General features: G+C 38.5%; 1 protein-coding gene and 1 long non-coding RNA gene across 3 annotated transcripts; one reads left to right on the forward strand and one right to left on the reverse strand.

The window, feature by feature from the left end:
- The first annotated feature begins 1227 nt into the window (after positions 1–1227).
- LOC149776769 (uncharacterized) lies at positions 1228–27676 on the forward strand. Of its 2 annotated transcripts, XM_089941440.1 has the most exons (4): positions 1228–1306; positions 10362–10435; positions 12384–12447; positions 22905–27676. In XM_089941440.1, exons 3-4 carry the CDS (start codon positions 12426–12428, stop codon positions 27056–27058), a joined length of 4176 nt encoding a protein of 1391 aa, XP_089797566.1. In that variant the 5' UTR covers positions 1228–1306; positions 10362–10435; positions 12384–12425; the 3' UTR covers positions 27059–27676. The 2 variants fall into 2 exon arrangements, with proteins under 2 accessions (XP_089797566.1, XP_089797567.1); XM_089941441.1 differs by lacking the exon at positions 1228–1306 and having other exon boundaries at positions 10362–10450.
- On the reverse strand, positions 1690–10351 carry LOC149776770 (uncharacterized). Its single transcript, XR_016416115.1, has 3 exons — positions 5037–10351; positions 2587–4696; positions 1690–2029 (listed from the first exon to the last, which is right to left on the reverse strand). It is a non-coding gene; the product is annotated as an uncharacterized LOC149776770 (long non-coding RNA).

Here is a 27676-nt window from a genome sequence, read left to right on the forward strand (position 1 = left end):
AATACACACTATAACTTGTTTTGTATTTTGTAACGACAGTAAAATCTTAACGCTAGAGAGAAAGAGAGATAGAGAGATCCTATTTTTTATTTGAAAATTTGTATCGAATTCCTCACTAGAAAGGTGAAATAATGTATTTTGGTTCGTGTGTATTATAGAAATAAATAACATACTTTAACCATATAATTTATAAGGAATAATGACATGTTCATTGCTGTTAGGGTTGGACAATTTACTATTTGGGGTGGGGTGGGAGTTGAGGGTCCTGGGGAGTTTTAGTAAAAAAGTCAGTCCCCAAAATGCTTGAAAAAATATTCTTGCTTTGATTTGCAGAAACAAAAAGAAGTAAACTATTATCCATGATATTAGTAGAAATAATCATCTTTAGATAATACAATAATTAAAAGGTCGTTGTTCGAAAGAAAATCCTATGCACCTCCCCAAATCAGAAAATCCAACGATTTGTTCGTTACCGTTCTTTGATTTACAACTGTTGATATGATGAGAGAGAGAGAGAGAGAGAGAGAGAGAGAGAGAGAGAGAGAGAGAGAGAGGGGGGGGGAACGAACAAAAAGATTTGTTTTAAAGGTTCACAAACTATGTGCTTAATTAAGGCCTTTATTTGACTTGACTTATGGCCGAAATTTCGTGGCCTTATGCCTCCGTCAAGGGATATCAGGATCAACCTACCAATTACACTGAAAAGGGAAACGGGGAAGGTTTCAGACAGCAAAATGGTTTCTTTTCTACGCTGCCATTAGAGTGTGACCTCAATAGGTTGCAGTCGTAATGGAAGACCAGGATGTTTTTCCTGTGTTTGTTTGACCCTGTTAAACATTTTCAAGTAACTCATATTGATAAGGATCAAATTCATTTTCCCAGGATGGTATTTCTGCTGTGTTAAATAACTTTATAAATTACTTTCTTTCTTTGTTGATACGTTGAGTTGACTTCATTAAACATTTTTAGTCAGTTTTAAACGTTTGCACTGATATATGACACAATTATGAAGCTTTTAACCGAATCTTATATATTGAAGATAAGCTCAATTTGCCATACTTTGCGATTAATCCAGTGTTTTTAAAGGGTGTTAATGTCTATTACCAGATTTATGGCTAGATCTTTTCATTAATTCAGTTTACTTGCAAATACGATTTGATTCGATTCATACTATTGTATGGTAAATTAATTATATTAATTAATATTTTTTAAACCCGTTGAGAACCCCACTAGATTTGTCATTATCAAAGGCATGTGATCATGCAGTCATTGTACCAGGAAGACCAAACAGGAAGACATAACTAAGGTAAGATGACAACAATTTTACTCCCGTTATGTTCTCGCATTTTGACTTGGGCAGGTACTTGCCAGTTTAATGTATCAAATGTTCATTAATCCCAGTCGATTCTATAAACTTGACACAATTTGGGCATTTCAATTTGACGTGTCATTCTTGGATACTATCTAACGTTTGTAAGTTAGTAAAGAAAAAATACTACTGTACTACTATTATGTATGTGACGTTTGCACGCATTGGGGTGGGGTTCTTCCAATTTAATTTAATTAAATTATGATGAAAGTTCCACTCTGGCTCGTGAGGTTAGAAAGTTAAATTACTGACGAGGTAGATTTACAGCTCTGAGCCCCCAGTCAGCAATGCCGACGGTTAAATTATAGAGAACACGAAGATGAAAATTCAATCAATAACAATTTAATAAATTCGATTAATTAAAACGATAACTTCCAATCACTCGTCTTTCCCTCGACCAAGTGACAGTCTAATTCATCCCGTGATTTACAGTGTGAGTTCGATTTTCCCCCGTCCTTGCATCTACTCATCTCTTTCTTTCCCGCTAATTCCTTCCTTCTTTCCGTTCTTCTAACTCCTCCTTTGTCTCCGTTTTCCTCTCTACTATCTCCTCCTCCAATTTCGCTCCCAGACTTCAACTTCTCTTTTCTTCTCCTTTCCTCCGTCTCTCTATCTGAGACTACGGGACCAAACTGTAACTGGTCTGTCCCTCAAAGCTTCCTGTGAAAAACCACAAGGCGTTAACATATGTTTTTATCGAATCTCACCTCACACTATATCGACAATTAATCATCAGGTAAGGCCATCACGGTTTCTGGCACGCATGCGTACACATCGAAATTCCCACACACTTCTTGCAGGGTAAACAATAGCGTAATAACATGGTATCAGCGAATTGTCATACAGACATCAATACATTGCGTCACATCAGCATATACACATATATATTTAATCTCATGGTACTACAATCTGACAACAATCAGACGCATGTCTGTACATTACAAATATTCAACAATGGCAAAATCTATAATCATATGAACACGTGTATTAGTCTACTATAAAATACCCACATAGCGAATTACAATATTAACTCTTACGACGGCTAGCAAGCTATATAATTCTTTAAAAATATCAACTCATTTCTTCAAAATATGCAAACATATTAACAAAACAAAGTAATTCTTCGTACTACGATTCTAGCAATAATGAAGTATACATACGACCTACAATTAAAATGTAGTCGCATTCCACAAAGACCGAACAAATATCCCACTGACCTTATTTGAAGCTCTCTGTATTTAGAATTTCCTGCTCTAATATTTTCCCGCCAATAACGAATGGCTATTCGGAGTTACGCTAACCTCCACTCTGGGTAATTTCTCTTAGCGACCTAATTCTTGCCGAAGACGCGGAGATATCATTCTACCCAAATCAAGGTCTCTCCCCTATCTCGATTCTGATTGGGTGGCGCTGTGACCCTGTCCAATCGTCTTAGCGGCCAGTTCAACCTGTCTGGTCTGTCTGCAGGGAAAAGAATTTAAGACACTCCCACTTCTTCAGGCAACTTCTTTTGATCTTGGACAAACATTTCCACACCTAGGTGATAATTGGCTATCTGTGACTTCGCAACTCCGAGGTCCGGCTCTCCACTTCTAGCTACGGCAATCTTACGTAATGGATTAGTGCTAGCCTGCGGCAATGTTTAACATCAAACAATGGCTTGTCAGAATTACTTTGATTATACATGTTTCAACTGGGCTACTCTGGGTCGGGGTAAACATGACAATGTATCTGTTGCTAACACTACTACTTCGCTGCTGCTACTACTTCTTTTTTTTTTTCTTTGGTTTTGATTATTGAGCTGTATTTATTTAAAATTTGGTGATACTTGTATACGTGTTTAAAGCACAGTCACTAATATTCATTCATTTGTACTCGCCATAATACCATTTTCCTTTCGGCATATGTTTGAGTTTTATTCATCTTGTATGAAACCATACCTTTAGGCCATTTTCAATTTCACACAATATCATATTTCTTCCATCATCATCTCCACCACAAATGTAGTATTTTCTGTCACTATGAATGAAGATAATTTTGGTTTCTTCAACATTAACTGCATTTGGGAGTAAAGACTTGTCTCCTTGAAAAATATTTACACTGGAGTTCAGGCATAACACATTAGGAATGAAACTCCAAAGCTTTAGAAGACATTATTTGCCACAGTTCATTGTCTTTATAAACACATTCATAATGGTAATATTGAAGACACCATACATAAAAGTCACAATGCTGTCGGTCTGACAAAAACATTTACATTTGCATCTGGTAGTAACAGGGGTGTTCACGATCGATTGAAAACATGCTGTTTGTCGTTTGCAACCATGGAACATCCAGTTTAAGTTTGTATTTCGTGCTATTGGGGCATTTAATCTCGTGGTAGCCATCCCTAGAACATTCACAAGAATCATGCCATTTCGACTAGCCCTAAACTGGGGCTATCTTTCTCTGATAATCAATCCACTGCTCACAAGTTTAAAATTTACATGTTTACTCTGACATAATCGTGAGCATTCTATGTTTGCTGTTATTTCATGTTTAGTTCCACAGGCTGTTGCGGCATTATAGAAGGGCATCTTATTCCTATGAGATGTGCAAATTGTTTTTAATATTGTCAGAGATGGCTGTGAAATGCTAGTGTGGCATAGACAATAAAAACTAGTACCTATTATTCTTCATGTAAGATCTCTGTGCCAGAAGAGACTATTCGATTGGCCCCTCGTCTTCCACTCAAGATATAATGCTTGTTCCTGGGAAACAGATATGTCTATAGCATTATACTTCTGTAACATTTGCTCGTATGATAGATCTGAATTACTTTTATCCTTACTGTATATGCAAAGGTCAATTGGCCACTCTGCAAATAATGACTTAGGTTTGAAGTTCTCTGAGAACTTGCCTCTTAGTAACAGAATGGCAATATACAGCACATTTTGATGAAGTTCATCCCAAAATAGGTTCTCCTCATTTGCTGTAGGCGATGGTATGTCTTACGGTGCTTGCTTATCAGATACAATGTACGCACATTGATTGCATGAAAGTTTTCTTATTTTACTGCAGACTGTAAGTCCATATATTTAAGTCGTCTATATGGTGTGTCAGAGGTAGCTGAAGTAGGAAACATTCAGTATACATATGCTTCAGTCACCGTAGGTTTCTTGCATATTCTTGCACCTGTCTCCAAGGCAAACAAAACTGCGACAGCGTGAGTACAACATTCCCCGATTCCTGCCATGCACGTGCAATGTGCTGATTCGGCACTCCCATCTACACCAACAATAACCCATAGCCCTTGGGTTTTCTCCTGACTCGCATAGAGTGGGTCACCTGGAATTTAGAATGAGGGAAACATTACAAATTATAATATAGTATGTTCAATATTGCGTCGATACCGTAGTTTTTTGTACATGTTGAATGTATCCACACATGTACACGAGGAATATAGACATGTATTGTCAATCAACCATTATTAAACAGGGGTTGTTGCAGCAAACTCGCAAAGGGATAAATAGTTCGAATACAACTGAAAATTATACTGTTCTTTTAACTGATTTTAACTCCATAAATCTATCATCACAAATAACCTCTACTGCAGTAATAAAATGAAGTTAACTGAAATACGTTATAAAAAAAAAAAAAACATAAGAAAAAATGTAAGTGAAAGTACCTTTGCTCTCAACAAATGAACACCATTTATTTCCTTGTGCAGTATTTCCAGCCGTCTTGGAAAATCTTGTATGCATACAGAGACTTGTAGGTCTTTAGCTGATCATTGGTGTGCGATGGTTCTTGAAAAATCAAAAAATGAACGTGTACATTAATGACCTCAGGCTATATCGTCTGATCGTTGCTAATAGCTTCAGCAGACAGATTATATGGATCAATTTGTATTTTAGCTGTTTTTTGGATCTTCACAAACGTCACCAACAAGTGAACTGAGATAAGAAGTATGGATAATAACTTTTGTTTATTGTCTTCTCCATCGTAACTATCAAGGTATCGATTTTTGTTCGGGAATCAAAATGAGGCGCTTGTTTAATCGCGTTACATTGTGGGAAATTGTGTACTACAACAAGAAAAGCAACTATTATTACTACTGCGACACTTACTACTACCACAACTACTGCTACTCAAACTGTTGATTATATTGTTGCTTAAAACACTGCTATCTCTGCAACTATTGTAACTACCAATACATTCCGACTTCTTCTGTGCAGTCTGCTGTGCGCTGCAGCTGTTGAGCGTAACAGCAGTTTAAGAGAAGTTAAGAAGACGTAAAGCGTATGATATGAATGTGATATATATGTTGGGTTATAAGATGGAATCCGTATGATATGAATGTGATATATATGTTGGGTTATAAGATGGAATCCGTATGATATGAATGTGTTACATGTGCATCATAAGTAGCCTTGCTGTCAGTTTAGGACCCCGTCAGTTCTGGTTTGTGCATTAAAACAGAAAATTCATCTAGATTATCTATGACGTTCATATAAGCCAGATACGAGTTGCACATTTTTCATTCACATATTTCTCGACTTTTTTCACGATTCACGTATGTTGGGAAACATATTCCACACATGAAAATCATACATTTCAATTGTTTGCGAAGATTTCCTGATTATGATGCTCGTGATAGTTATCTTTTTCATAATTATTATGATCACAACCACCTAAGAAAAGAACATAGAAGATTCGCGATCTGAGGGATACTTTTAAAGGCATTAATATTTAATGCCACTGTTTTTAATTCATCTGTCCGACCACCACCAAGACCTTATGCTACAATGAAAATAATCTGACACAGCTGATTTAAAGTGAGTGTACCATTGATTTTACTGGTGTATGTGTGATATTATATCGAGGACAAAACATAATTATTTCAATGTCCGATATTATTATATGCTCATGTTTTTCCTTTGTTAACTTTGCATTTTCAAAATCTTGCAATATGTTTTCATGCTACACTGCTTCATACGACAAGACACGTGTGTAAAAAGATAGTATCGTGTATTAGGAACCATTATGTAAATAAACAATGAATACTCGTGAAGTAGACGCTTTAGCAAATGGCTGATTAGGTTCATTTGTGAATGAACTAAATGAGACAAAAATAGCATGAACAACAAAAAGCATATTAAGGACAAGGGCTATGGTTATCTATCAGTGACGTGCCATTTTACAAGTCAGTCAAAACAACAAATTCGGGAAAAAAATGCTGCAGAAGGTTTGGTAAGAAACTAAGAGCATCAGAGCTAATATCCAAGACGAGAAAAAAGGTATATTATTTCTGATGGCTAAATGGTCTGTCACATAACAACTGCTTTGCAAGTTTTCCAGTTTAACTTGTTTGATACAATGTTAGGCTAGCGATGGAAGCCATACATGTCAAAGCTTGGGTCCCTCCAACAGCGAGAATGCAAGTGACTGGGTTAAATATATGTCTTCTTTAGCTTGTATTAAGAATGGCAATAAATATAATTACATTTATGCACCTTGAATTTCCTGGAAATGTACTGTCTTATTCAGTTCTACAAATCCGAATGCCACGACCCAAGTCATTCGTTCCAAAACTTAATACATACATCCAAATTGTATTGCAATTTTGACTACATTTCCGACTGAAATGACATTCTCCTTAGTGCACGCAAAAGAAAATGAATTTGATATTCCACGGCGACTTTTCGATAGTTTCAACTAAACGAATTCATGTTTCGCACATTATGATCCTAAAGAATCAATGTTATAATTGAAACAGAGGTGCGGTTGATCCTATGCCAGTTCACAGCTCAAATCTCACGTGTGTTTTACGAAATTGACTCAGCTATAACAAAAATCCCAGTTCATTAAGCAGACAGGCACCACTTTAACAAACGCGAAGCCCGATTTAAATCAATTTGGCTACTCCCTTACCCCGTGAACACGGCATTTGGAAATAAAATTTTAAAAAGTTATATCTGATATTCAACTTGAACTTTATTCCATTCCTTTTAAAATTATATTTTCTGTATAGACATATTTTTTAAAATTACTAAAGGGCGGAGACCCTCTGAGCGCGGGGCCCGATTGATCCGAATCGGTCCAATCGGCCTTAGGTCGGCCCTGAAAGCAGAAAAGCAAAATTGAGCTGGATCAACATAAAAAGAAAATCCATCCATTCCAGATCAACTGGAAAAGCTGTTTTAATATACGTTAATTCATAATATGACTCTACATTTCAATTTTAAGTTGACCAAAACAAAAATGTTTTAAAATAATGTCGAGCGTGACGTAGTTCAATGTTCGCTTGGCAGTGCTATGTGCGCATTAATATTGTCACCATGTATTGATGAATCGACGGTTATATATATATATATATATATATATATATATATATATATATATATATATATATATACGGCATAAATTAAGTTACTTTTTTATTGTGGTGTATTCGTTTTATTATTACAACTTAGGTAGAAAACCAAACTTAGTATATGAAACAAATAATGCACTCTCACGGTCCTTCAGTATTACTCAGAAAAATTCGTTCATATTTTCCCATACAAATGTTTTAACGTATAAGTACTATATTACGCTTGGAAATGGAACTCTCTTTGTTTTCTCATAAACGAAAAATGCAGCACTTTCTTCCATTAATATTCCTTTTTGCTATATTTGCATCACCCTGCAATATCAATTTTACTCTTTCTGTCTGTCTCTCTTTCTTTCTCTCTCTCTTTCTCTCAAACCTTAGTTATACTAGCTATAGCTGAACACGGTACATTGAATTCATTATTATGAATATCGTATATTTATATTTCTCCATAAATTGTTAAGCGCGAGTCCAAGGCTCCCATCCTGGTACCTTAAAGTATCTGGGGTAACAATAAAACGGTCGGCATTTCATGATTGAAAATGTGTGTAATTACCTATGTGCGCAACTCACGGGTGACATACGACAAAAAAAAAAAAAAAAAAAAAAACCTCTTCCTGAATTAATATTTATGTAAATAAAGTAAGATAAGCTTTGTATCGGAATGTACACTTTATGATATGGTACTTATTACCTGCTTGCGTTGGTGTAGACGGGCGTGTTTCAAATGGGGCACACCATTGTCAGAAGAAGAAATAATCATTTGAGCTATGTCTAAACAAGTGAATGTTTCTTAAAAATCTATCTTTTTGCATTCCGCGTAGTCATCTTAAAAAGAAAATCAAGAAATCCAGATCTGATCATATTTTGGTCACTAAAATTTAGAGTGAAATGTTTCGATATTGTGATACCTTTAGTCTGTTCGAAAGGCGGACAGTCCATCTGATCGTTGCCACATCTACATCTCAACAACTGAATTAATATGTCTCTCCAAACGGTAACCATCTGGAGGAAGGATTATTATACTTGGTTGTTTCACCTGCGGACCAATATCAAACTTTACAATTACAATGAAGTTTATTATTTTACCAAATATTTCGTAAGCAGACACCGTTAAAGAAGCAATCGATGCAATGTATTTTTATTTACCAACCTCATGGTTATATAACTTACTGGGAATGGGGTGCGTATAAGTGATGGGGTGTGATATGGTTGGTGGACGAGGGCTAAATGTCAGATGCTAGAGTAGGGGTTGAGTGACGTAAGATGCAATATCGTGGCATTTTTCCATAGAAGATTATATAGTATTTGGAATGATAAAAGACATGCAAACGGTAGCCCTTTTGCTCTTCCGTTTGAGATTAACCTTTTGAGACTGCCCTTTTCTTCTGATACCAAGACCGTAAGTCGAGCTGTGTTCTATTTAGTTTTGCATCGGATATTATTAAAAATATAATTTTTATCTATCATCATTCCTATCCATCATGATCTTGTCCTGATCCCACTTTGGGTGATTTAAACTTTAAATCTACGTATGAGCAGTACAACATATTCGTAAGAATCTTTCAAGGGACCAGTTATATCATGAGAACAACCACACACACACAAAAAAAAAAAAATTAAAAAAAAAGAAAATAAAGAAGATGGACATTAACATTAAACTGCAGTTAGCGACCGGAAATTGATGTGATCGATGGTTTATTCTGCAAATTTTCATCCAATTCTAGCAAAATATTTAAACTTTGTTTAAGGGATGATATCGATTTCATGCTATTGTAGACATGAAACACAGGTTCTCCAATGACTGTTTCGTAATTCTCCACTTGAATAAAGCATTAACACCGAATGTTGGTTACCATATTGAACAAAATAAACAAAAATCCATAAACGTTTCAATGTCAGGCATATGCATATTTGATGTTCATGTTATAAGTATACAATGAGTCTTAAAGAAAAGAAGAAATTCCACCACTCTTAAAAATAAGTTTAGCAGATCGTAAGTAATTGGCCCTGGGGCATTTACCTGAGGAACTGCAAGTATATTCGAATGAAAGAACTGTTGCATGTAGATATATGCGTAATAGAAAAAGCGTTGGATATGCGTAATAGAAAAAGCGTTGGATATGCGTAATAGAAAAAGCGTTGGACATGCATCTTCGAAGACAACGTTCTATCAGAGGCGTCGGCCTTATATGTTCACATCTTCAGCTATCTGTTTATTATGTATCTGTGTTATGAATTTGGGCCCATTCTTTATCAAAGTTACCAAGGCAAGTGCGACCAATCAGTACTTTATCTCCGTTGTGCATCACAGTCAAAGTCTCTGTGCTGGAGCTTACATTTAGTAATGCACTACGGTTTAATGAATATAATTGCACTAGTATTACTGTATCTACATTGATTGGCCATAGTTTATTTGCATTAGGATGACGTCATGTAAAGTGACATGTAATCGGAGAAATAAGATAGGAACTGAAATCTGTCTGAGATCTACCTATAACTATTAATATTTCATCATGTGGGACCTATGTGCTGTCATTTCAGTATGTGATCTCTAATTCAGATTATTTTAGCTGGAGCTATACGATATTCGTATTTCGTAATTCGTTTTATAATTTTACCTCAATGCATTTTCAGATACGTTGGGTGAAGGTGATGACTAAAAGTTGACCAAATGCTGTTTTCTTCTCGACGCTGTCACGAGTTGCCAAGTGAGCTGTTATCTCGTAATAACCACAACTCATCTCTTTTAAAATTTGTTTCATAAGTGTAGTGGAATGGAACACATATACTGTTTAGACTACAAGAGATCCCATCATCATCATCATTTCTAACCGAATGGAATTGACTATTTGCATGCAAAAGAAAACAAACAACAAAAAATGCACCTTGTACTGAATGGTCCTATGTGACAAACTTGTCGATAAGTTCAACCTGATATCCCAGACATTACTGCGTCGCCGTTCGTCCATTCTGGCTAGATGTGAATGCACCACATCATCGGAGAGACGCATTAAATGCAGATCAATTTGTATCAAGCTGGCTTCTTACAATTTGTCTGAAACGTTATATATAGCACAGGAAACTTAAAACTGTTAAGGTAAAGATTGCAAAGGAAAGATTTAGGAAGAAAAACTGTTTGAAATAAGGTGAAGACCTGATCCTATTTGATTCAGATAAAACACGTGTTATCATTCTTGTAAAGATATGGTTTAAAAATAAATTCTGAATATATTAGTATAGTAGTATTCTTTTAAAAGACCAAACTATTTTCTGGTGGTAATTTATCGTGAAATTTCTTTATTGACCTAATTTAAAAGCCTTCTCAGAGAGTGAAGTCATTGCAATTGACAATAATTTTTTTACCATCGTTTGACACTGACATGACATACATTCCGGCTCAATATTATACTTCAGTAGGTATGCATGGTCAGTTACGTCCTTAAAGAAATCAGCACCATGTCATCTTATCATGTAAATTTGTTCCATTTTGCTTAGTTTGCCACGTGTGTGAATAACCCATTTACAAAATGTGTGAAGTTACTAAATTAAATGTACTTATTAATAGTGATCTATTTGCTCTTTCAATACTCTCAGTTTAAATCAAATATTTTTCTCTGATGTTTATGAGCAGATTGTGTTTCTGTAAAATTTGGTTACTGTAAAGGTGTCAAAGTTAACATTGTACAATTATTTCAGTCTGGACATTTGAGATATCTGATTATGGTTGTAAATTCTTCCGCACAAATCTAGACTTTATCAGATAAAGGGCCCATGATGGTGCTGCAATAGTCATTCCATCTTTCAAACCAACTGTCGACAGGAAATTATCGCCATAAAAGATGGCTTTGATAAATTTAAACGTCAAAAACGTGTCGCTATGCTCAATTTTGGCGTTTGGGTTAAGGGGTGAGGTCAGTTGGATTTGGAATACATTCACCATAACGAACGTTGGATTTTTGGCAAAAATGAACTATATTGCTTCTGCATGATAAACTAATTTTGTTTCTGATCGTACGAGGTTTGGTATTTGGAATTAAAGACCCCTTCATATGCAGGATGAGATGTATTTCAGGATCATTTGGTAGTGTACGGAAGAAACAATTCTGTTCGTCTAAAATACGAGTGTTCATTATTCTCAGTATATATATATATATATATATATATATATATATATATATATATTTATATATATATATATATATATATATATATATATATATATATATATATATATATATACATACATATATATATATATATACATATATATATATACATATATATATATACATATATATATACATATATATATACATATATATATATATACATATATATACATACATATATATACATACATATATATACATATATATATATATATATATATATATATATATATATATATATATATATATATATATATATATATATATATATATATATGTATGTATATATAGCGTGGAGATGAAAACTGCTTAAACGCTAGCGAGCTCATGTGTGTGCATGTGGTGAGATTGTACTAGGCGTTATGGCGGAGTGATTAGTTTTAATTGTCCACTGGAACCCGTGGCAATCTTCTTCTTTAATACTATTACTACTACTACTAACTATTATTATTATTATTATTATTATTATTATTATTATTATTTAAAGCTTTTGAGGAAGAAAACTGTGGCCAGCGCACACTCGATTAGAATGGGAAACGTTCTCGACAAAGGTTTGTCAATGTCACACTTTCATTTGTTTTCGTAGTCTTCAGTCGTGTTATATTTCGTATAGAGCGTGTTCAGTGAATATATAGATATAACGGTACATAGATGGAGATGCACATATGTAAAATAAGTAAATATGTAAGTAAAAACTACTTATATAGGTAGATATAACCACACAGACACACATATATACATATCATATATATATATATATATATATATATATATATATATATATATATATATATATATATATATATATATATATATATATATATATAAACTGCAGGGTGCTCTGGCAAAGGCTGAGGAAAGGGCGTGCTCTTCCAGTGCCGAGCTATTAATGTCGAGGGAGATACTATTCTAAAGCGCAACTATACCTGGCGTGCGTCAGCAACAATATAATTGTTAAGTAACCGTGGAAGGAAAGGAAGGCCAGAGTTCAGTATGGGCTAGTGTTCACGAAACTGCCAAGAAAATCGAGTGTGTTTGTAAAGGAGGGAACATACTTCAGTTATATTTGCGCAGGGAATTAACTAGCATGGTTTATACTCGGTTGCATTAAAGATAGAATGCATATCGTATGCCGCACAATTGAAATGACACATGCACATTAAGCATGAGTATGCGGTACTGACGGAGATCTAGCCTCGTTGCTTCAGGAATCACGAAGTACTGCAGGCGGCCTTTGTAGACATGGGACGGAAGAAAGGGCAGCAAAGAGGTTGGACTATAGTTAATCGGCTTGGTGCTATCAGGCTTATGTAGCGGGAAGATCTATTTGACCTTTTTAAAGAGGTTCAACACCGTGAGCATATTCCCATAAACTTGGACCGGGCTTGGTTATGAAGCTTCCGAGAAGTCAAGCAAGAGTCTGATCTGGAAGGAGCTGAGCACATCATTTTAACACGTTTCGCATTAAAGAGAACGGTCCACTAGAGCTTAGGCATCTCAACAGCATGTAGGTAATGTGGTTTGGGCATTCGCATGCGGGTAGATAGGTCGTCCACCTCATCAAAGGTTCACACCAAAGACTGGATCTCGAACGGTTGGATCGTAGTGGCCAAGTTCGACAAGTGTGGGTAATCGCTTATACTGGAGGGAGGATTGTCACAATCACTCGTGAAGCAATGCATAGGTTTATCATTGGCATTGACGTACACTACTATATATAACTTCATTCACTGGAAACTGTGAGCTACGGCCTGTACGAACTACGGAAGCCCGACCCTAACAACCTGACCCCTCAGGAACGGAGATTTCAACTCACCTCCTTTGCACAGATGGTGCAGAAATACTTTGGAAAGCCTGAAACAGATTCGCGGAAGGAAACTTGAGGATTGAGAGAAGCTTGTTTGCAAAACGGGTACAACCGTCAACGACGTTGTCGCCTTGGAAAAAAATTGGTTGCGACATCTACAAAAACGGGAACTACTATAATGTGGACAGACATTAGAACGCATCGTCCAAAACGCATAAACATGGTCTGAGACCCTCCACATTGCTAAGACACGTTGGGGAGATTTTATTTTACTAGGACAACGACAGAAATGTCTTCCAGAGGACCATAAGACAGGAATGAGAGGGTATAAAACTGGATCCCAGAATCATGGAGCAGTTGTTGCTGTCAGATGGCCGGTTCTTCAGAACCTAAGAGAAGCACAAGCAGATTATCAGGGTCTGCGGAAGGGTTTGCGATGTTTATGCTGTGGGCAGACCAGCAAAAGAACGAAACGTTGGGAAACTCACGACTACATCCAAGATAACATGCAAATTTTTTTATGGAGGGCTCTTTAATAATCACAGCGACTGTACGGTACAGCTGATGAGACTCGTGCATCGCCGAATGTTATCAAGGCGGCTTTCGATCTTGGGAGAGTGCCTCTGTGCCTCAAGCACAACGTACAGGTTTCAGTCTTGCATGAAGTCGGCTCGGTCTACCACCGCAATCTCCGCAACGTTCTCAGGTGGCCGAGATAAGTGGGGAGTGTAGATCACCTTTGGCTACGACCAGGCCAGGCAAACACTCATCGCAGTGGAGCTGAATACTGTAAAGATGTTTGGATTACCGTGCCAGGGATGAGACCCAACTGGCGCTGTAAGAGTACGTGCAGCTAGAGTTCAGCGCTATACATGGTATGGAGATGTGAAAAGTTTTTCCCGTCTGCTATGGGTGGAGTTCATTTGAGAAACGCTGGAATGGGGTAGACATGCATGCTCCCTCCCTTGGCATTTTTAGGTCAATACCTCTCCAGTGTCACCGGAATAAAACCCTATCACATCCATGGAGCTATTGCTTAACCACGTGATCGTAATTATCGATACAGTCTCTGCGTAGGATATGAACATATGATTGGATTGGAATATTGACTATGTCGTCACTCCGTTGAGCTTCCAGAAGCATACTGCCACACACAGGGGCAGAAATGTTCAGGGTCAATAATGTACTACACCTCAAGAAACAGCAAAATATTCGCTGTGCCACGTGTAACGTCAGTCTTGAGCGCATGGATAACGCTTAGGAACACTCAAGGAGCATGTTGAGATTTACCTGTTTGAGTTTCAACAGCAAAAAAGGGGTGGGGGAATCGACACTAAGCGGATCCAGACGATAAGCCTATAGGTAGGCCACTCTCGTCCATGACAGCTGATATACATCTGTATGTTGAGTGACTTGCAGGCAACGTCGCAAATATTCTACGGTAGAACGTTAAGCATATATTTACCAATGCAGCGAAGTGCGTTTTGGGAGCATTATTTTAATAATAAGGCATTTTATAGTCACATTATATTGCGGTATCGCACGTAGATTAAAACATTTCCGGGACATACTTGATCGCAAACAGCTTGGTGGTCGTTGTACGCTTGAATCAGTCCATACAGTTCGGCGTTAAAGCTCTGAAACAACACCCATAAACACCCGGCCACTCTTAACCTCTAGTAAGTTGGACAACTTTAGAGGCTACTCCTCGCAGATACGTGCCAGCTCATGGACGACTTCAGAATTCACTTGTGCAAACAAAGGCTCCTCCTCCTTGTAATGAATGCCGACATCAATCACGATCAGCTCACATTTTTGCGTGTGTCGCCGAGCCATGTCGTATGTAAGAAACAAGAGTTCGGACTGGAGGACATCTTTAAGGCTTGGAACATTAACAAGTCGCCGAAAAAATTGCATGATGGCGGCAGGCACATCTGCCACATGACATGCTTCTTAAACCGTTCTCTGGCAACATTTTCTGAGACTTTGGATACTTTTGCCATCAGTGAGATAAATTCAGCACCTTTACAGTAAACTTGAGGTCTGTAGAATATTGCTGAGAGCTTTGAATTCATTACGTTCTTGCAATTTGCCGTTTCCTCGGCTGGTGATATGTAAACATGCAGCTTCCGTATTAACAAGGCAGCAATAAAATTCGTACACTTGCAAGATTACAATATATAGGGACCACATAGCTCACGCCGACGATACACTAGATAACAAAGATCAATTGGCTTTTTTTTTAGCTCTGCCGAGTGTAACGTAATCGAGCTAACACCCTTTGAGACTGAATTGGTATTTAATAAATAACAAATACATATGCGAGTGCCAATAAAAAGATATATTATTCTCGCACACTAATGATGAAGTAACATGACATCAAAATAAATACAAAGGTACATAATATGGATCCAATGGAAAACCATGATGAAGAACAGATATAATCATTTCAAATGTTCAATAATTATAAAGTTGTCTCAGATAACTAAACACTACCATGCTTTTTGTCTCTATGGTCAACCAATATGCTGACCTTTCCCTATATAGTCAAACACTAATGGCATTCTTATAATCAAACCCTATTATGAAATTCTCTTAGTCAAACACTATAATGAAATTCTTATAGTCAAACACTATAATGAAATTCTTATAGTCAAACACTATAATGACATTTCTTTTAGTCAAACACTATGACCTTCTTATAGTCAAACACTATAATGAAATTCTTATATGTATGTCCAATGTTTACTTGACATTGCATATGCCCTTTGACCCGCTTCCCGGCTTGGTCACCTCAACCATCCAGACTTTTCAAATACATATTCGTTGGCACTTTCCTGGCGGTCTTTCATCACTACTGCAGCGGTCTCTGGCTACACCTAGTCAGTCCGCACACAGTTATCCACACCTAGACACTCATACCTAGTTATCCAGAACTAGTAATCCACGCCTAGTTATCCACACCTAGTTAGCTGAATATGAAAAGAAACAACTTTCCAAATAGTCTGCTTTCTGTGTATCTAGATTAAAATATCTGAGCACTTCAAATGGATTAATGCTAACACACCTGAAATATTCCTTATGTACGACTGTGACGTACGAATGGCTTACCAAAAATATAGAAATATGATATACTAAATCTCTAATACATACATAATACGTCTTCAATATTAGTTATAATAGCAACAAGATAACCTACCAACAGGAGTATTGCATATGTGTTCATATCCCTGTTAATAATCCGAATCGTACCATCTCTCGCTACCAAATTACATAAGCCTTACACTCTTGATGAATTAAACTAGAAGTACGATAAAACAACGCAAACGTATAATACAACATTGAATGTGTTTTGCGAAACTGAACATTAATTAAAAAGAGTTGATTAAAAAGAATATAACTCAACCAACTCGTTGGCTCAAACTAAGTAAGACATAATGGCGATCCCGCCCCGACAGCTAAACACATAAAGAGCTTCCCTCTAATGGTTGTGTCAGTCAAGATCCCTAAGTAACATATATAGTCGCGCGCGTTAACCTGTATTACGCACGTGCCACGCAAGCAATGAAGGCGTCACGCGATGCAAAGAACAAGTATATTTACAAGATAATATGGCGCGCAAAACACGTCATATACTGGAATTTATGGTGGTCTAAGCAAGCCATATCAGGTATTTCGTAACACCGAGGGTGTAAAAGTCAGACTTCTTAGACTCGTTGGGGAGATGTGAGAGGGATTCTTGTTTCTCACCTGTCACCAAGTAATCCTCGCGTTTGTTTCTCTGCATTACTTGCTAGGTGCTTTTAGCAAGTTGATGGTTGAGAATCCGTTCAATAGGGTAATTGAGACTCTTGTTACAGTTCCGATAATACTCAGCCTTCGCAGAATGGATATGTTACACTGTGTTTTTCGATTCAGTAAATACCAGTGTTCTAGCAAGAGCTCCACCAACCATGAGAACAACCTCGAACATTTGGCAATCATGATAATATTAGCAGGAATGAAGCATTAGTTAAGTGTCATGTTCTGTGTTTAAAGTAGAAGTCACGGCGGCAAATAGCAGCCTTTCTTTTTTATCAAGGCCTTTTTTCTTTTATCAAGCCTATGGAGACGACCTTGTTTCTGAACTTAAAGCCACCATGTATTGCTTTATGATACATGACTGCTTGGAAGCCTTCTGGCCTACGGTAGTGAAAATCCTGAAATTTTGGCAGTAGTATTCTATGTGAATTGGGTCAATCTGTTTAATAGTGGTTGCTAGTATCTGTGGAATTTGTCGCTCATGCGGTACCGATATTTATGTTGATGCGTCGGTGTGGAGATTCTCTGAATAAGGCGCTCATGACGCTAGACGCCAAATATAGGTCAAGCAACGGAGTAGAAGATGAAATAACGCGCTTTGGATGCAGCCGTAGAGCCAGTGACGGGATAGGCTTCCATTATTGTTTAATCATCGCTATGTTCATCCAGCAGAAAAGCTAGCCGGCTTTTAACCTTATCGACTACATCACGTCCTGAGACGGCAACCATGACGGTTGAGACACTGTTATAACTGGCGTATTGATATTCTGTTATAACTGGCGTATTGATATTCTGTTCCGCAGTCACTCTCACCTCTCCTGACCTGTGGAACGTGTGGTCCTCCCTTTAACATCATATCAATGACAAGGGCAAACCGGTCTTGATACAAGAAACCAACATCAATCAAAAGCGATTCCGCGTCGTTTTGAAAGCTCTCTAGCCATTACGTTTAGGGCCACGTATCAGTTCTCATATCTCGACTTCCTCTGGGCCCAAATATAGTTCGTATACCCTAGATCTTCACCTTCACCTCATTGTTATAGAAATACCCAGCATTGCTGAAGAAATTAGCTTTTTGCGTCGCATCCTTAAAGAACATGAATGTATAATATAGGTTTTTCGTTGGCGTTTCTGGGTTGGTGTTGCCTAAATCGTCTCTTGTGTTCTCCGGCTCGAACACCGACGATATTCGCTTTTGCTTTCTGTTACGGCCGGCTCATGCGCGCGCGTTCTGTGTAGGTAATATGGTTGTACTTCAGCGAGCTATATGTGATTGTGTAATTTGATCCTTTATCAGTGTTCCAGATTACCCTGCCGTTAGTCGTTGAATGTCAGCTTCAAAGTGCTAATCAGACTGGTAATTTGGAATATGATCACTTAATACCTTGAATTGGAGTGGTACAAATAGGCGGATTTCGAACCATAGATTCAGCGGCAAGGGAATCATCGACAGTACTGCCAGTGCCAAGACATATTTCGGCAGTTTTGGTGTCTTTTATACCATGGTAGACAACATTAGTTGGCTCTTTTACCTTCAGCCAGAGTTGATTGTAAATATCCCAGACGTTAACATTGCCAATGCAGGCCAATTCGATTCCTGGAGCTTTATACTGACTTTCTTATCGATGGTGTTGATCAGGTTTTTAATATATTGTTACAGATTTAAACTGGTGCTGCTTTGCCACCCTCCAAGGCAAATTATGAAGACTAACCCGGTGGTGCCCTGCACAATGTCATGAAAATCTGACAATAAGCTGATGATTTTGGTTTGATAGTTCTTGGATTAGATGTTACGACAAAGGTGCTTCAGGCTACCTTTACACCAAGCGCGATGGGGAGGGAGCAGAATGGATTGTTTATTTATTGAAACATGCTCTAGGTGATATTGGAGAATGCGTATACTTCTTTTACATGCAAACAACGTTGACGGCCTAATGCAGAACATAAATGAAGGTGGCTTTGGCATTGAAATGACAGTCTTTGTGATCTTGAAGAATATCTCTCCTTCGAAGTTTAAACCATACTTAGCACCGATATCAGTGAGACGGGAGAGCTGCATATATAAATCCATTTTTGGATGATCGACAGCGAGCTGCCAACAGCATGAAGGGCTGATGATGTAAACCCAAGGAATATCGCCTACCCGAGTTCGATGCGCATTGCAAAAGTGTGCGATCTTCAACTAAAACACTATTGCAATGCAGGAGGGCACCCTTGTAGCCAAACATAAGACCGAAGTTGGACTGAGTTAACGAAGGACAACGGCACGAGGAAATTATTATTCATGTTCATACTGCAAAGGTAGTAGGGACTGATTTCGTCCGAGCGAACACCACAGTTCATGAAGTGACATCACTGGATATATACACAGGGTCGTAGAGAGCGATCTCGGGCCCTAGGTTAAGAAACACCCGGGCCTCTCCTAGTTCTTGTTCAAACACTTTTGTTCTTTTATAAAATAAAAACGTGTTGTTCGGACCGTGCCCCCTTACTGGCCCGAGCCTCGGAGATATATCCACGGTTGTCCCCTTCTTGTCGGCCCTGCATCTACACAATTACAGATACCAATTTCATATCAGAATAGAGATCCAAAGACGTAAAGCACTAGGAATCGTCAGCACAAGAATATGACGGCCACACACTGTTGGAAATCATCGGCGTAAACGTGGAAGGTCAGAGGCCCTGAAACAGTCTCTCAGATAAGCTTGTGAAGTTTTCAGTGCTCGATAGCACATCACGGTAGAAAACATGAAGCTAATCTGTGTGGAAAACAATACGAGATTAAGCGGGGATGAAAGCGAATAAGAGAAGTGCATGATAGCATTCACAATCTAGTAGACGAATTCAAATAACATCATAAGCTGCCAACGCTAGCCGACCTCCAAGCCAAATTAACCAGATAATGATTACCATCCACATAATTCCCCACGAGGATATAATCATCATAGAGTGGCTACGAACCCTGAATCTCAAGCAGGTCATACGAGTTGCGTCAGATCTGCGGTCGGATTTATCGTAAGTTTGATTTTGGTCCCTTTCGCAGACGTGAAGGAATAATACCAAATCCACCCCTGCACCTATAATACGGTCGGGAGGCGTACAAGAACGGGTGAAAAGAATCGCCGACTCTGCCTGCATTTTTGGGTTCATTGTGTCATTCTTACCAAGGATCGCGGACAATGCCTTCGGCATTTCGATAGCGGTCACATTTTTTGTGGCAATACGATAATGATACCAGTAGAAGGGTCAATTAATGTCGTATTGACCAATCTCAAGTCTGAAATGCTACCTGTATAATAGGTGATATGCACGATTTAGGTAAGAGGTCCATACATAGCGTCTACACAATGAACCAGATTACACAAATTCAGCTGCTATGAACTCACGATGCAAATTTTAGAGGAAAAATACAAACACCGGTTGTTATGCTGGGGTGCATTGCCACCCTATAAAATACAAAAACACTACTGTTAAAACACTATGAGTACACATGGTCCATGTTTCTTTGGTGGCATCGCTGAAATAGTCTACGCACCATGCACTTTGTGTGCCATCGGGTTTGCCACTTCGGCGGAAACTCTTGGCCACGAGGCTGACAGTGTTTGCACGGACAATGCAGACTTATGTACTGCCTTAAAAGTTGTTTACTTAATATCTGCCATTCGTAAATTAGCTGGCGGAGTTGCGGTAATAAATACGCCAGGTTTGTATCGCTGAAATTCAACGCATAATTTCAAAACATAGATGGATTTACACTCAGCAATTACAATAAAATAATCACCGTCCCTGGCGCCCGTTTTTACTTCCGTCATCTCAACGGGAGTCGTATTACATCCCGGCTTAAGTCTGAGACGAAAATCTTAAAACTAGATTTGTCGTCTATGTCTGTAACCAGAGAAGGCATTAAGGACTTTGATATCAATGTCAATACACAGCTGACGAGAGTATCAACCACTCATTCCATCTTCGGCTTTCGCAGTGTGAACTCATGCAGTATAAATCAAAGCACTCGGTGAGCAACCAGGCATATACAAGGAATACTAACCGTTGTTGCCACTTGCCAGATATAAAAGTGACCGCTAACTATTGGCGCAGCTTGCAGAAAATGTGCCTGACATCGGCAAGAAATAAATACTTGCCAGTATGTCACGGCGAGATGCACTTGTCTGCAGATAAGCTATCCTACCAACCTCCCCCGAATTAATAAATTTTCACATCACATTGCCCATGGAGTAATAGAATGTCATTGTACGAAAAGTTCGACGATCCTCAAAGCTTTGGTAACAAAATATCGGGTGGATGAATATGTCCTGTACACAAAGGCTGAGCAAAAATGTGGTCTCTACAAAACGTGTCGGCCTGCATTTAAAGCTGTGGACGGCGTCGAAACCGCACTAATGGGCTTGTCTCTGGGCAGATTTGTGGTGGGCATTGAAATCATGTCAACCATCATTGCAGTCCTTGAGATCACTTCTTTGTGCTGTGGTCTAGTTTTCATTGTAGAAAATGTTATCCGCCGCCATATCACCGTTAAAGCTAAAATTCACGACGAAATGCGAGTCGTAGCCGAAGCCAAGCTCAATATAATCTCCTACCACGTGTTTAAGACGACGCCAAATCATACAATCTCGAGGAAGAAGTTTAAGCTCATAATAGACGTACAAATCAAAATAGGAGCACGCGGAACAGCAAGTCTCGTGAGAAGATCACGAAATGTCTCGCTAAAAATTCATATTAAGCTGTGTTTTAGCTGTCACAACAACATCAACCACACAGACTGTAAGACCAACCTTCTGATTCGAGACCTACCTCTTCCCCCATGAGCACTCAAGCCATATAATGCAGCGTGTTAATAAGAGGTATACAAAAGATGCGATGTTAATACGGTCAAATTTAGAACCTACACTTTAATGATTTTGAAACAATGGTAGTCGCCTCACGCACTATTAACTTTATTCTCGATGGCATTCATACAGACAGTCGAGGTATGTAATGCTAACGTTACATGTTCGTTCCAACAGCTGGCTTTGACGCATATATACCCACCCCAGCCATAATGTTTCCACAGCCAAAGTCGCCAAAGGCACTACGACATCAATAAGAAAATACACGGTGCACATTTTAGCCAATTAGCATGCTACGCTACAGCAATTCTAACTTTTCATTGTAAATTAATTTATTATGAAGCGTTTCCACAAACAACCTCTAATACCTAATTAGCGCATATTAAAGAATATTATATATATATATATATATATATATATATATATATATATATATATATATATATGTGTGTGTGTGTGTGTGTGTGTGTGTGTGTGTGTGTGTGTTTAATAAATTTCTTTTGAGTTAGAACGAAAGCCACAACATTTCACTAACGTGCATATTTGTATATTTCAGCACTTATCTCGAATGTGCCACACAGTGTACCGACACGAACAGGCTGCGCACATTGTTCAAGAAAAGTTCGTCTGGTCAGTTTCAAGGACCTAAAGCCCGGTGACCATGTATGTCAGGGAGGTCGCTCGTTCTTGCGATACTTTGGTCGAGAACAGAAGCATTTATATGCGCACCACGCCATCGTCAAGAGTGTTATGTGTGTGGAGGGGAATGAGTATGCAGCTGTGATTACATTTATTCATTTCTACTCATCTCTTTTTGATAACAAGGTAAAGATTCGAGAAACAAGAGAAACTAGAGACCTTAAGCTTGATGAAATATATGTTGTCAGATACAGATATCCCAAGTTTCAGCCACAACAAATATTAGAACGAGCCCAGAAGGCCCTAGAATATAACCCTGAATACTCGGTATCTTTCCTAAATTGCGAACATTTTTGTAACTGGTGTGTTACTGGAGAAGAATTCAGTAGCCAAATCAAGCAAGTCAAGAACGTAATAAAGAATCTATTGGGCTCCATAGGCGGACCTGTCGGAAAAATAGCAAGAGCAATAATACAGTTCACCGGAATAACAGCAGATGATCTGTCAGCTTTGACAAACATATGTGCCCGTCATGTACCAACTGCCGTTCAAGGATTGTCTCTTATCGTTTTCTTAGCAAGAAATGTTATATGGTGTTTGACGCTAAACTCGAAACTGAAGGCAGGTCATATATGCAAACTCTGCTACAACGTTGAATTCTCAAATAGTTGGCTAATGTTTGGGCTATTTTCCCTACCAACAGTTCTAAGCATCATAGCTGGCTTCGTCATTACATCTAATGTCACACTGATTGCTGTCCTCGTAACACTCTCGGCTATTTCGTTAACAATACTTTGGGGCGGATCACATTTTCTTCGGACTTTGAGGTCTCCATTTACAGGACAAACAAAAAGGGTTGTGAACCTAAAGGAAATTCACGAGGGAGACGTTATACAATATCAATATTGGGGTCATAAACATGAGGCAATTGTATCAATCGTAGATAACAGTTGCACCATAAAATCTGGGAAGATCAACATAGTGCATTACTCCTTGAATACTTTGTTTTCAAAAAGAGAAATAATAGAAGAAGAGCTTGAAATCGATTTGGATAAAAAGGAAGTCTTTAAACTTAACTATGCCGGGTACAATGTCTTTCCCCCAAAAGAAGTAGTGCAGAGAGCACGTCAGAGAGTGGGAGAAAAGAAATTCTCTGTACATGGAAATCGTTCCTGCCATTTTTGCCACTGGGCCAAGGTTAATGAGGTATTGTATACCCTACAAGAACCTGGCCAAGAGAAGCATTCTTTATTATATTTACCTGAAGGTCAACAACGGGTATATTGTGACCAGTCTGTTGACCGACCACATTCAACATCCCTGATTTCTACAACATGGGCTAAGGTAAATGCAGACATCAGCGCCGGTGACCTGATACAATTTAAGTATGGTATACGATGCCACAAAGCCGTGTGCACAGAAGTATTTGCCACAGAGAAGGATTTAAAGGTCGACATTCTTGTCGTACACTACCAATACATAGGATCAATTAGAAAACCAGAAGTAAAAGAAGAACGAATGAAATTTGATTTGTCAAAAGATGACATTTACATTTACCAATATCATCCAGTCCATCGATACAGCAGGAAAGAAGTGATTGAGAGGGCTAGGAAAAAAATAGGGGAGAAAAAGTACAGCTTGCTTTTTAGGCGCTCCAAACACCTAGCCGATGAAATCGTTTTAAAGGACAAGGAAGAGGCTATCAACGATCCATCGGAGTTAAACGAGGGTGATGTAGTTTCTTTTACATACTGGGGATTCCGTCACAAAGCCATTCTAGTTTCAATTTCCCCAATTTCATGCTCTTCAGAAGGAAAGTGTGATATTACCGTTATTCACTACTCTTGGCAGCACATATTCGCAAAGCGAACAGTAGTTGAAGAAACACTTCAAATTGACTTGAAAGCTAATGATCTTCACAAAGTTAGTTTCACTGAGTACGTCACATATCGCGGACAAGTTGTTGTTCAGCGGGCAAGAGAACGGCTTGGAGAAACAAAGTTTGATCCTTTCTCCAATACGTCAAACCACCTGGTGCATTGGGCCAAGGTAGATATCAGAAGAAGGGCGGGGCTTCTTAGGTTCAAAGAGACGGATGCAATGATAATGTTTCATGATCAGGAGTCGAAATCAACCGTCCAAAAAAATGTTCAGCCTGATCAACCAGCGGATATTACCATATTTCCTTCATCCGGACAAATGGTGTCGCATATGCTTAAGACTGAAGTAATGGTATGGGAAGAATTTGTTCCTGGACACATCATTGAGTACAAGTACTATAGAACTTGGCACCAAGGCATTCTGACAGACGTATTACCCAGACAATATAAAATCAAAGTAATTCACTACGGGACGGACCATCTTTTTGCAGTAAGAACAATCAGAGAAGACACTATTAAGGTGAATCTGAAAAGGGATCGCTTCTACATTTACCATCCAGATCCAGATTATGCCTACACTCCACAGGACACAATTAGAAGAGCGAAGGCAGGTCTCCAGGAACAGACGTGGAGTATAAGAAATCTGTCTGTGGACTTTTGCCGATCATGCGTACTGAATCCATTCGCAGAAGAAACAAAATCACAACTGCATAAGGAAGTAGTCAGGACATGGGAACAGTTCGTTCCTGGAAGAATTCTTGAGTTCAAATACTACGGGATATGGCATCAAGGCATTCTAACAAACATTGCTCCCACAGAAAAAAAGATCAACGTTATTCATTATGGAAGAGAGCATCTGCTGTCCACAAGAACAATCACTGAAGACATAATCGTGGTAAATCTGAAACGAGATCTGTATTACATTTACCATCCAAGATCAAAATACGCATATACACCAGAGGATGTTATAAGAAGGGCGAGGGCAGGATTAAAAGAGCAGACGTGGGGCATAGGGAATCGGTCTGATGACTTTTGCAGAGCATGCGTAATGCCTTCCTTCGCAGAGAAAACAAGCACAAGATTGTATAAGGAAGTAGCTAGATATTGGGAACAATTTATTCCAGGACGCATCATTGAGTACAAATACTACAGAATATGGCACCAAGGCATTCTAACAGAGGTTTTACCTAGCGAAAATAAAATCAAGGTCATACACTACGGAGCGGAACATATATTTGCGACACGAGTAGTCATGGAGGAGGTGATTGAGGTGAATCTGAAACATGATCTGTTGTATGTCTATCACCCAGACCAAGAGTACGCCTACAAAGAAGAGGAGGTGATCAAACGAGCAAGAGATGGAATCGGAGAGCACATCTGGTGTAAAGGGAATCGGTCAAATGACTTTTGTCGATCATGTGTACTGAATCCCTTTGCAGACGAAGGAAAGTGGCTGCTGCATAAGGAAGCAGTCAGATCTTGGGAACAGTTTGTTCCTGGATGCATTGTTGAATACAAATACTACTGGATATGGCATAAAGGCATTCTCACAGATGTCTTACCTGAAGAAAAGAAAATCAAAATTATTCACTACGGAGCCAAGCATCTGTTTGCAACCAGAACGATAATGGAGGACGTGGTTGATGTTGATTTGAAACTGGACCGCGTCTACATATATCATCCTGACCCTAATTACGTTAATACGCAAGCAGAAATACTTCAGAGGGCAAGGGCAGGACTTGATGAACAGACCTGGAGTGTTGGAAATCGGTCCGATGACTTTTGTAGAGAATGTGTACTGAAACCATTGTACGGAAATGCTGATTACTTACTCTGTAAGGTAACAGTTAGATCTTGGGAACAGTTTGTTCCGGGACGCATAGTTGAGTACAAATATTATTGGATATGGCACCAGGGCATTTTGACAGAAGTCGTGCCAAATGAACGGAAAATCAAGGTAATCCATTATGGAGCAGCCCATCTACTTGCCACCAGAACAATCACTGAAGACACGATTGAAGTTAATCTGAAGAAGAATCTCTTTTACATATACAATCCAGTTAATGAGCATCCCTACTCTCCAGAGTTCGCCATTAGCAGAGCGAGGGCGAGACTTGGAGAACGGTCATGGAAAAGGGGAAATCGCTCCCGGGACTTTTGCAGAGACTGTGTAGAGGATGCATTCGCCTGAGAAAAGTTGTTCGCCATAAGATTGTTACAGATTATGTTCAAATTCGGATTTGTTTGCATTGATATAATAACCTAGCATGTTATTTGCCCAAAATCGCACCAAATATGATGACGAAATGGGTTATTCCCAGTATCTGACATGACTATTTTCACGTTCGGTTTTAATTAAAACCAAAATTTGATCGATCGGACCCGAATCGTATTCGTAGACTCTTATACAAATAGTAGCGATTTTGAAGACCTTAAAATCTGTGTCGACATGTTCCATTAGAGACCTTTTATATATATTATCGTAACCGGCAGAAACTGCATGTCAAACCGTGGGATGCGAAACCACGTTTTGACATTGTTTACAACGCGAAATAGTGGACTAAATTAAACGCCAGGGAGTGAAATATATTTGGGAAATGGATTTCCATCCCAGAAATCTAAGGCTGTTTTGCCCTAGGTCATAAATGTTGTCATTTATTGCTGCCGTTAAAATTGCGGTAGAACATATATTCAGTCGTCGCACGGCATGACGGGAAATCTAGTGTTTTGGCTCGAAAAAGGCTCGATTGTGTTCACGTGTGTATAAAAAATAGGCATGAAGCATATTTAAAATATATGAGGAAAAGAT

The sequence above is a fragment of the Sinohyriopsis cumingii genome, chromosome 18 (assembly GCF_028554795.1).
Source record: "Sinohyriopsis cumingii isolate HCF-2022 chromosome 18, ASM2855479v2, whole genome shotgun sequence".
Classification (NCBI taxonomy): domain Eukaryota; kingdom Metazoa; phylum Mollusca; class Bivalvia; order Unionida; family Unionidae; genus Sinohyriopsis; species Sinohyriopsis cumingii.